Raw genomic sequence first — 11251 nt, 5'->3', positions numbered from 1 at the left:
GCAATACTGACATTTAGTACTAGTTAGATATTAATCAATGAGCTAGTGTAAAGTGAGCTTAGAAGTTAAGGACACTCTCACCTCTGTTTTATATAAGTGAGTATTAGGCTCAATAATGGGCTTTCCCAAGATGGTGGATCCTGGTGGTATGGGACACCAAGGCTTTGATGAGTAGTCAAGCATGGTGTTGGTATAGCCTCATGCTCAGAGGAGAGCTATGGTAGGTGGTAGGCAAGCTAGCCAGACCCTCCAAGAAGGTCAATTGGAATAAATAGATATTTGAGTTTTGCAGGTTAAAGCTGGTTGAGAGATCCTTCTTATGCACATTGGGAACAAGTCAGAAAGCCTAATACCTAACATGTATGTTTTAGTAAGCCCCTACAAAACCATGTCCACTAGAAGTATCCACTGTCTCAGGCAACAGCATTGTAAGACAGAAGCTCTGGAGGCAAACTCAAAGCAAAAACAAATCAAGGGTGTACTTGAAAGACACTTGCTGGTTGCAATGTGAGGCTTCAAATGCTCCCAACATTGACTTTGCAAACCACTCACAACCTGAGAGTCCGTCTTGTGGCTATAGTTTTCACTTTGAGAAGGATTCCAAAGCGGTCACAACATTCAATTTTCAAGCCCTTTAAAAAAAAACTTGCAACCAACCAGCCCTTGCGTGCAGATGAGCCTTAAATTGTGTCCACATACACACTAGTGCTCGAGAAAAAGGGCACCTCTATTGTATTTGTACCGGCCACAATTAACAAGAACTGACTTAGATATTAAGTAGCTTTTATTTTAAGGAATGATTTTTCATATATTTTAGTTATTAAACCAGAATATAGCGAAAATTTTGGGAAAAAAAAAACAAATAGATTTAAGAGTTGTCCTTATTTTGAGTGGTTGAAAAATATGTTTTTTTTAACAGTGATACACACTGCACGCAAGGGTCTTAAATGGTCCACAGACACCCTTAAATTGTCCACATACACACACTGGAAAAATTAACATATGTTTCCCCGTTGACTGGATCCTAGGAGTGACGCTTATAAGTAGAGAATGCACGTCAAAAGAAGTTTATTGCAGTGGTTGTATCGTACATTGCCATAACAGTAACTCTTACAAGTGCGTACAATCTGTAGGCTGCACTTGCCCTGATCCTCTGTTCAAGCCAGTGGGATAATGGGGTGGAGGAGGAGCCCCAAAAACATAGATTTCCTCCATTCAGAGAATTAGCCCGTGTACATTTGGAAAGCAAAGTAGTCAACTCGTCGCAAGTAGTGGGAAAGCTTGGACCATTACTTCATGTTAGTGCCACTCGTATCTTCCTCTCAAGGGCCTTTCCGTAAGAGGATCAAAATTAAACCTGCAACATACAAAAAGTCAATTGCCAAATTAGGAGCTAAAACACTGGTTTTGAAACGACCCAGAGCTGCAGATTAGACAGACAAATTCCCAAGCATGCAGGACCAAGTAAAGATGCAGCATACTAATCATACCAATTAGAACCAAGCAGACAAAGCTATGATTCGCAACAAATACCGGTCTATGAAGCGCCTGCGCTCCTGCTGCTCTGCGCTTGCAAAAAAGGCCTCGATTTCGCTCGACGATGGAGCCTCGTTTGTTCTGCCAAAAAATGGGGCGCTTAAAGACCTGCCTTGTGAAGAACGGCGTGTTCTGGATGTTGACCCAGGAGCTTCCACATCTCGAATGAAGCTATCTGGCGTGCATTCTCGCGTGCGCCTGCAAGTGCTTGGCTCACATTGCCTGCAGACAACCAAAGCAGAATAATCTAGCTAGCACCTTTGGCTCACTACTTTGTGTGCATACAATCAAGTAAAAAAAGAATTGGAGAATTCGCACACTCTGTTACCTGTCTTTGCTGGAAGGTCCAGCGATCATTGGACTTTCTCCAAAACAAGGCTCAACCTGTCGTGATCAATCTTGTCATAATACAGAAATTGAATCTCTAATTGTTGCGGAATCGGCTAATCTCGATTGGAATTGCTGATTAACTGACAGATAGAACTGCGAAGCTTACCTCCATTTCTCTCTCGTTTTTACCAGAAGGGCCGGCTGCTTCTGATGAAACCATCTCTGTGTCCACCTCCATTGCGACTTGGTTTGCTAAGCTGCAGGCAAGCTCCTGCCTCTGATTCCTTGTAAGCATTCCCAGGGGCCTCTTCTGTGGAATGGAGACGGCAGAATGGCTGAGGGATTGAGTAGAAGAAGCTGTAGCGGCGACAGGTTTAGAGAGGCTAGAGCCCTTGACAGAGGATTGAAGAGAGGATTGAGCGGGAAGGGCCGGATGCCTGGTGTGGCTTACAGCATCGCTAGCTGTGCCATCGGCAGCAGAGGCGAGGAGGGAGAAGTCCTGTATGCTGCGACTGCTGTTCTGAGTCCTCATTCTGGAGGGTTCTTCGTGAAAGGTGTGCAATTCTGCAGGGCAAGGAGAAGGAGAAGAAGGCCTGGTGCCGCTGCTATTCTTGCGCTGCCCCAGCAGGAGCTCTCCGGCAGAACCCTTGGCAACGTCGTCGTCTTCTACGGAGTCTTTCTCTTTCTCGCATCTGGTGACTTTCTCAAGCCTTCTGCTACGCAACTCCATGTAGTGAGGCTGGCTTCCAGGACAGAGAGCCTGGGAGCTTTCGCTAGTTTTGCTGCTGCTAGTGGTTGTAGTGGTGGTATGGTAAGAAGAGAATTTGATTGCATTCTCCTTCTCCAGGGCAAGCGCTCTGGCTCTGGTCCTCACACCAAGAGAGCCCTGCGAGACCTCCATCTTCCCCACGCCCTTGCCTTTCCTCATGTATTTCCCCATGCTTCTTCTGCCTGCTGCTGATGTTGCGTGGATTGAACCCCCGCTACAAAAATAGTAGTTCTGCGTTCCCTCTCATCCGCACCGCTCCTGTTCAAAACCCCTGCAACGGTCGGCCGCAGGCTCAACGTTCACCTCCAAAGCTGGCATAACACAAAAATAGCACCGAACCACCACCCCTTCCCCGCCTTTCTCCATACAAAGTCGCAACACACGCCACTTGCCGGCCTAGCAAGCGACAGGAAGCTCCAAGAAACCCTAATTTGGCTCAAGTAATCCTCTTTTGGCTCAGAACTGACCCTAAACAGCCGGCTACAAATTGAAGAAGCAGCCTCTTGTCACATAGCAACGAAAGCCGTGGAGCTTTAGACAATCCTGTAGAGTGTCTGCTTGCTCCCCATCGCTGGCTGTGAAAGACCTATATGCCACCCTGAGCTCGAGAAGGCAAGGTTTTATTCTGTTCTGTGTGCCCCTCAGCGTGTGTGAGAGAAAGGTTAGAGAAATTGAAAGCGAGAATCGTAGTACGTTTCCAACAGTTGCAAAATGCGTCTACCAATCTACCGTTGGAGCTTACGTCTGCCGCACAGGAAAAAAGCAAGAAGAAGAACAAAACAGGGATAGGAGAAGGAGAGGAAAGGGAAGAAAAAGAAAAAAAGAAAGAAAAAGCTACAGTTTTTTTGCAGCTTCTACGGCGATGCCGGTAAAGGAAGAATTGAAGACTCGGAAGCTTACGGACCTGCCTGCAGGACGCCAAGGCTGCAGCAGCAGGAACTCTCAGACACTGGCCCCGCAGCACACAGAATCTGATTCTGCTTACGCTAACTGCCACTGTAGCTGGACTCTGGACATGGAGCAGCTGGGCTCTGTGGAAGGCAGGGTATCGAATTGATGGTCCTCCTGCAGACAAAGGGCGCAGAGGGGAAGAAAAGGCTTGATAGGTCGAAGATGATGAGAACTCAAAAAGCTTGAAGGTTCCCCGGCTATGGTGGATGCCTGCAGGCAGACAGGGGGGCACAGAAAAAGGCAAGGTGTGGAAAAGGTGTCGGTTATGGGCGTTTTGCAAATGACCCCAGGTTGAAGAAGCAATCACGTGGCGTTTTCCTATCCAACCGATTATCAAAAGCAACGGTCGCGATGTCCACCGCGCCTGATTAGGGCTAAGCGCGCGTAATTTAGTGTTGTTTAATTACTGGTACTGTAAGGCGAGCCTGCTGGCCGTCGATCCGTTGCGTGACGATGTTGCAAGATCGGACGGTTTCGATTCGTCAATACAGTGCAAACGGGCGGGTCCCGCTTTTTTCGCAGGACGGGCAGGCTGGCGGCGCGGCCCGAATTGCCCGGCGGCCTGCCCGAATTGCCCGGCCGTAGCCCAGCCCGTCACGGGTCCGTCGGCCTCCGAGAATCTCCTACGCCAACGACATTTCTAATTTTTTCTTTTTTTTCACTGTAATTATTATTATTATGCTGGCCAACATGGGAAAAAGCTTTTTAGGTTTGAAGGGAGGCGGGCGGTAAAAACACTATTTGTATTTGTGTTTGAAGTTTCTGACTCCTCTCTTAGCCCTTATCCCATCTAGTTAACAACCTCTTTATCGTCAAGAAACGTGGTGCCATTGAGCACATGGAAGAGATAGGGACAGGAGTAAGAGCCCCGTCCCACGCACCACTAGCCTAGCAATGCATCTGATGCACTACTAGTGGTACTACACACTAGTCCCACGTGTTTGAATAATTCTTGCCCGTACTAATAGGGTAGCTAAGTAAAAGCCCCTAGTGCGATTGAAAAAGCCACAAATACGGGCTTTTCGTGCAAATACACCTTCTGCAGCGGTCATTGCGTGCGAACAATTATACAAGCTCAGGCAACCTGATGGACAGGTACAACACGTGAAACGATAAAATTTCAGGAGATGGTGCTGTAGCGTGGGACTGGTTCGAGGGCCAATAGCGCCATCAACACCCTATTTTTTTGTAGCTTCTGTGGGACGGGGCTCTAAGCCAAAGAAGACATTGTCTCTCTTTCTCTCTAAAACAATGACACACTCTCTCTCTCTCTCTTTAACTCTCTCTCTCTCTCTCTCTCTCTCTCTCTCTCTCTCTCTCTCTCTCTCTCTCTCTCTAACTCTTTCTCTCTAACTATCTTAATGTCTTTTACTTTCTTTAACTTTCTATATTTCTCTCGAATTGGCCAACTCTCTCTCTCTCTCTTATACACACACTCTATCTCTCTCTAACTCTCTCTCTTTACCTCTCTCTCTCTCTCTCTCTCTCTCTCTCTCTCTCTCTCTCTCTCTCTCTTATTCTCTTTATTTCCAACTCTCTTTCTCTCTAATACACTTTTTCTCTTTCTAATGCTCTCTAACTCGCTCTCTTTCTTGCTCTTACACTCACTCTCTCTCTAATTCACACTCTTTGTCTTTGTCCAACTCTCTCTATAACTTACTCTCTCTCTCTCTCTCTCTCTCTCTCTCTCTCTCTCTCTCTCTGTCTCTCTCTCCAACCCTCAAATAAGTAGTAGTAGTAGTAGTAGTAGTAGTAGTAGTAGTAGTAGTAGTAGTATATATATATATATATACATACATACATATAGCATACTTTGTAAGAGTAGTTATGTATAGTATAGTATAGAAGAAGAGAAGAAGTAGTGTATAGTATAGAAGAAGAGAAGAAAGAAGGAGCTGCCACGTGGAGCAGGTAGAGGCCACCACTTGGCAGCTCCCAAATAAGGTATTATAGATAAAGGAAGTTGCCTTTGTTATTAGAAATAGATTGTTAAATATATGAAAAGTGTATTCAAAGGCGAAAAATGACCTATGATAACCAAATACAACCTATAGACCTTGCACATCCCATTCCAAAACAAAGACTATTGGCTACACACATCATCATTTTGAGGCTGAGGCTCACATTTCACTAGATGTGACTTTGGTTTCAGAAAAGCTTCAATGAGAACTTCCCTCTCTAGAAGCATTGCCTGTATGCATTGCTCTAAATTCAACTCTTTTATTTATGCATTGTAGTGGAGTGAGCTCTTCAATTATTTAAATTGTAGTGCCCTTTAGATTCCTCAATGATTCAAATTGTTGCCCTTTAGATTCTTGGATTCCATAAGCACTATTGTTCTTGATTTTTTTTTAAGTGATTTTCAAGAGATCTCCTCTCGCCCATGCTCGTGGGACAATGTCCTTTCCATCCATCTTAGCAAAAAAGACCATGGCGGGCTCTGACAGGGATGGGAAAGACCTTGTCCATGAGCATGGTTAGGGGGAGGTCTCATGAAATATTTGGCATTCTACCAAGAATTTAGCAAAACAATGGAAAGTGGACAGTAGGTGTGTAATCAGCAAAAAAGTGGGCGGGAGGTGTGTAAACCTCCTTAAATCTATATCTATAAGGACAAAGGAAGTCGTGCCATTTAACAACTTGTGATTTATGAAAATCTCTAACGAGAACTTGCGACTCTGAAAGCATTCTTGTATGCATTCCTCTAGCCTCACCAAATTCACCTCCTTCATTTATGCATTGTGATTGATGTGCCATATTATAGTGCTCTTTAGATTCCTGGATTGCCAAAGCACTGTTGTTCCAGTTTTCGTTGTTAAAAAGGTGACTATGGGACACACCCATTGAGGTTTTTGAAATGTTGGCTAGTCATCTGCATGTACCATGTCATTTGTGATGTAGCATCCATTGCAACTTGAAAACCTCTCACTGTGTGTGTGTGTGTGTGCGCGCGTGCGTGTGAGAGAGGGGGGGAATGTCCATATTGGAGATGAAAAGAGGAACAGTGAATGCGGGATAAGACCCAACATCCAGATGGAGAGAAAAGACACTTGTATACCTTTGCTTGGTGAAAAGGCATAAATATGAGAAAATTTGAGCACATGCCAACATTTATGTCCACAAACACCATCCCTAAACCTTGCAAGTTCAACTAAGCTCATCTATGAGAAAATTTGAGCACAAGCCTACATTTATGTCCACAACATCCCTAAACCCTACAAGTTCAATTAAGCTCATGCACATGTTCAACAATAATTTACACATGTTGAAGGTAAGCTAAATCACAAAGTTTCAATCCTCTCCTTTTGAAGAAATTACTTCACGCTAATCATTGAAGTTGTGAAAAGTTTCTAATTATATGGAGAAAAGTTATGCTCTGTAGTGATCACAACTTTTCCTAAGAGTGATGCATTCATTACCTCCTTGACTCCATTCAAAATGCTTTTACATAAATTGCATTCCTTGTGAGCATGTGGCCCATGAGGTTACAAGGTTGGGTATAATTCCTTGTGAGCATGTGGCCCATGAGGTTACAAGGTTGGGTATAATTCCTTGTGAGCATGTGGCCCATGAGGTTACAAGGTTGAATATAATTCCTTATGAGCATGTGGCCCATGAGGTTACAAAAGGTTAGATATAATGGAGAGCAAATCATTGAGCAACACAAAATGACCAACCACACTGAAGATGAGAATTAGATTCACTAAAATTTAGAAAGTATATCATATTAGTAGGGATCATTCCAAGCTTCATCCATGTGACTGTCATGATGAAGTTACCAACTTTTCTTTCTCTCTTTTTGAAGTACTATGCCTTGTACCAAATTGAATAATTCTTAAACATGATTTTCTACCATTAAGTCTAGAGCTGTCATATTATAGATTTAACGACATTCATATCTTGAAAAGAGGGAAAAAATAGTACTAAGATATGATGGGGCTAAATCACTATGGCAACTACCAAAATTCATGGCAAATAAACCACTATGTCAGATATGATGGAGCTAGATCACTATGGCAACTACCAAAATTCATGTCAAATAAACCATATTTGGGGATAGAAATCATATAAATCAAATCCTTTGTTGGCGAGAAGAGGAGAAGAGGGTATTGGACATGAATGTAGTTTTGACTTTGTTAACAAGGCCTTCGACCTTCGACCTAAGTAGAGAGGCTTTTGGTAACAATTTCCACAAATTTGAGTAGAAATACTTGGAGTCCAAAAAGGTCCATTTTAAGTATTGATATCTTTTAACATAATGGTTTGAAGAGGAATGTTTTGAGCAAATACTAATACTATTTCATATTTTTCACAACAAGTAGACTAGTTTACTTTCACATTTTTCACAAGTAGCCTAGTTTACTTGCTCATATGTAACTAACATTCCTCACAAGAATGTGTTTTTTATTTTGGGAAGTCCCTTTCACAACGATTTACTTTGGGAAGCCCCTTTCACAAGAATGTGTTTTCATTTTGGAAAGTCCCTTTCATCGACATTTTTCCTACCTTTGTTTCTCTCCCACAAGTCCTCAACCTTCTTTTTTGTAAATACTACCTCTCAATAGCTCCCTCACCTAATTTGATGACCATCTACTACTCCCCAAGACCCTTAAATGATCAAATTTTTGGAGAGTATTGTATGTATAAGAGATGGAATGCTAGCTTAGATTCTTATAAAAAATTTATCCCCAAAGTCAATGTTTTTTTTGTATAGAAAAAACAAAATCCAATGCCATGAATCCTTCACATACAAGAACCAACAACAAAACTTTTGCTTCACTTCATGGACTCATTACATTTTCTACACTTTTTTTTCCTACACCTTTCATTGCAAAAAAGCTTTCTTTTCTTGGGAAAGAGTGTGTCTTTTCCTATATGATAAAATAATCTATTTCTAAAAACTATCTTCTCTTAGACCATGTACATGTTTTAGAGGTGGGATTTTTTTAAAACTTTATACATCTTTAAAAAATATGTTTGTTCCCTTCTATTGCATGATGATTTGAGAACCTTTTAGTTTTCATAATGCTCTCTTTTTTAAAAAGGAAATCCAAACAAATGCTAACAAGTTAGGTGCTTCTTGTATAAGCGGATTTTAAATTTTTCATAGTAAATCACGATAGATAATGATAAGGAAAGCTTCGTCACTTCTATATTCCCACTTTATATCTTGTCTCACAAATCATGTTAAGGTTCTCAAAGTAACAATGCAACACTTAGATTGCCATAAACTTTTTCTTGTGCTTATGTCACATATGTGCGGAGTTTTTTTGGAGATCGTTCATCATAAGATGTGATTTAACATGTACTGTGCAACACGAGAATCTTAGTTATATTGACTGGAATTGACTGGAAAGTGTACAAGTGACTCTTACATGTTTTCATAAAAAAATGTCCATATGCCTAGGCGACATGTGATTATGAAATTGTCCATATTAAAAAACAAAGAAATTGTCCATATGCCTAGGCCAGGAGTGATTATGAAATTGAATTTTAAATTTTAAAGAAAAATTTAGGTTAAAAAGTGCCATCCTCATGTGTATTTGCATGTGTATATATATTTGAACCTTCACGATCAAAATAAGTTCAAATGAGAGTCAAAGTGCCATGCTAGATTATTGGGTTAATAATCGTAAGTGCACCAAACATTTATGTTTAATGTTTAATAGACATGGTGGTGGTGGCTACTAGTTGTGTATTTACTATGTGAAATCCCTATGGCACATAAGAATACACATGATTTGAAAAATTGCCTTAAGTTAGCGATTTAGATGCTCATTTTGGGGTCTATAAATATGTAGCCTTGTCATGCCGCTTTATTTTTTGGTATGTATTTTTGAGTTCATGGAGGCAAAGAAAGTTCAACCACCTTTGCAAATATTGTATGGAGCCTACCATGGCTCATCATTAATTTTTATGACCAAAAGTTTTCTTGTATTGGTTATATAAGGGCTCATTATATAAAATGCATCTTGAGTTATAAAATTCATTTGGTATGCTTGCATAGTTGTATGCCTTTCCCATCTAAATGACCTGGGTGCTACTTATCTAAATAGCTTGTCTTCAAGATTGTTATTCACTAATTTGACTAATGGATACAAGAAAAAACAAAAAATAGTTTTCACTCTTGAATGGTATTCATGTTTTCATCTCAATTATTTTGCACTATCACATGTCAAGTGGATCTTAGTGGCACTAGTAAGAGCTTGTATGTGTCTTTAGTGATTCATACACATGTGTGTGATCATCTTAATGTCTTTATTGATTAATGTGTGTGATCATCTTAATGTTTTATAATGTTTGTGGGTAAATTTTATATGAGTATGGTTCAACTTAAAGCACAACATCTATGCTTTAGATTCCTTATCATGTGGAAGTACTCCAATGCGAGTGATTGACCATGTATATTTGAAGAGTCTAACACTTTACACTTAAAATTTAGAGAGAACTAGTGCACCCTACTATTTAAGACCGTACTACTAAGGTATAGTCAAAAGTTATAGAAATATTTAGTAAAATCCATCAAACACAGAAATAGAAAGTTCAAGAGAAATTTAATTTGCTAGGGAGATAGCTAACAATAGTACTCCTACATGTTTACGATTTTTTCTCTATATTCATAAGCTTTTCTAATGGTAAGTGTGGTAAGGGATTATTTTGTGTACTTTTCTATACTCATAAGCTTACATTTTTTTTTCTATATTCATAAGCTTTTCTAATGGTAAGTGTGGTAAGGGATTATTTTATGTGCTTCAAACTCCTAGATATACCCGAGGCATAAAAATTGAGCATTATCTCTTGAACATGGCCAATGTATATATGTTTCTAAACAAGTAAAAGGATCCTAGAGATTGAAAATAAATTTGGAAAATTTAATAATATGGTTGAAAATAGTTAGAACTTTTGGTACAAGGGTTGAGATTATTGTTTATTATATGTCCAAGTAGTTTAAAAAACTTCTAATGGTGTTTAAATTATGCATGGATTAATAATTAGATTTGATTTGAGGCCCATAAAAGGCCACCTAAATTTTAAGTTAGGGCTAGGTGTAGCAAGCAAGATGATGTTTCTAATTTCCTAATAAAAAATTTAAGCACTAAAGCCTATCGAGGAGCTAGATTCTTCATCCCCACTCCTAAATAACCCCTAAAGGTTCTCTCTCGGGAAGGCAACTTTGTGGATAAGAGTACGAGCACATGGCACACCATGTGAATAATATGATGAGGAGAAACATGGCATGCAAGAATGTAATCTTATACAAAATTATAGCAATGCATGTATTATTTTACAAAGTCCTATTATTACAAAATGTAATGAGTAGTGAGGTCATGAAAAAGCATGAAAGGATTGGGAATCCTCATAAAGATTCCTTAGATGTTGATCTTTTATAGAAAAATAATACATAGACAAGCAAGGAAGAGAACACACACACACACACACACACACACACACACACATAGAGAGAGAGAGAGAGAGAGAGAGAGAGAGAGAGAGAGAGAGAGAGAGAGAGAGAGAGAGAGAGAGAGGAATCGCACATTATTAGTATTCAAGATGGTGTCTGAAAGGAAGTATTTTTCTTAAGAATGAATTCAAAATGAATCAATTTTAACATCTTGTTATTAGTAAAATCACCACACACACACACAAAGGAGCAAAGAGCAAGAG

The 11251-nt window shown here is 40.3% G+C and overlaps 1 protein-coding gene across 1 annotated transcript; it reads right to left on the bottom strand.

Annotated features, from left to right (window-relative positions):
- Positions 1 to 1051: 1051 nt before the first annotated feature.
- On the bottom strand, positions 1052 to 3812 carry LOC147620495 (uncharacterized). Its single transcript, XM_086824719.1, has 5 exons — positions 3540 to 3812; positions 2033 to 2906; positions 1865 to 1920; positions 1534 to 1758; positions 1052 to 1357 (listed from the first exon to the last, which is right to left on the bottom strand). Exons 2-5 carry the CDS (start codon positions 2804 to 2806, stop codon positions 1300 to 1302), a joined length of 1113 nt encoding a protein of 370 aa, XP_086680845.1. The 5' UTR covers positions 2807 to 2906; positions 3540 to 3812; the 3' UTR covers positions 1052 to 1299.
- Between the last annotated feature and the right edge of the window lie 7439 nt (positions 3813 to 11251).

This window comes from Cibotium barometz, chromosome 31 (genome assembly GCF_041138505.1).
Source record: "Cibotium barometz isolate CiBa-2024 chromosome 31, ASM4113850v1, whole genome shotgun sequence".
Taxonomy (NCBI): Eukaryota; Viridiplantae; Streptophyta; class Polypodiopsida; order Cyatheales; family Cibotiaceae; genus Cibotium; species Cibotium barometz.
The sequence above is the reverse complement of the archived record's forward strand: the minus strand, read 5'-3'. Positions and strand labels throughout refer to the sequence as shown.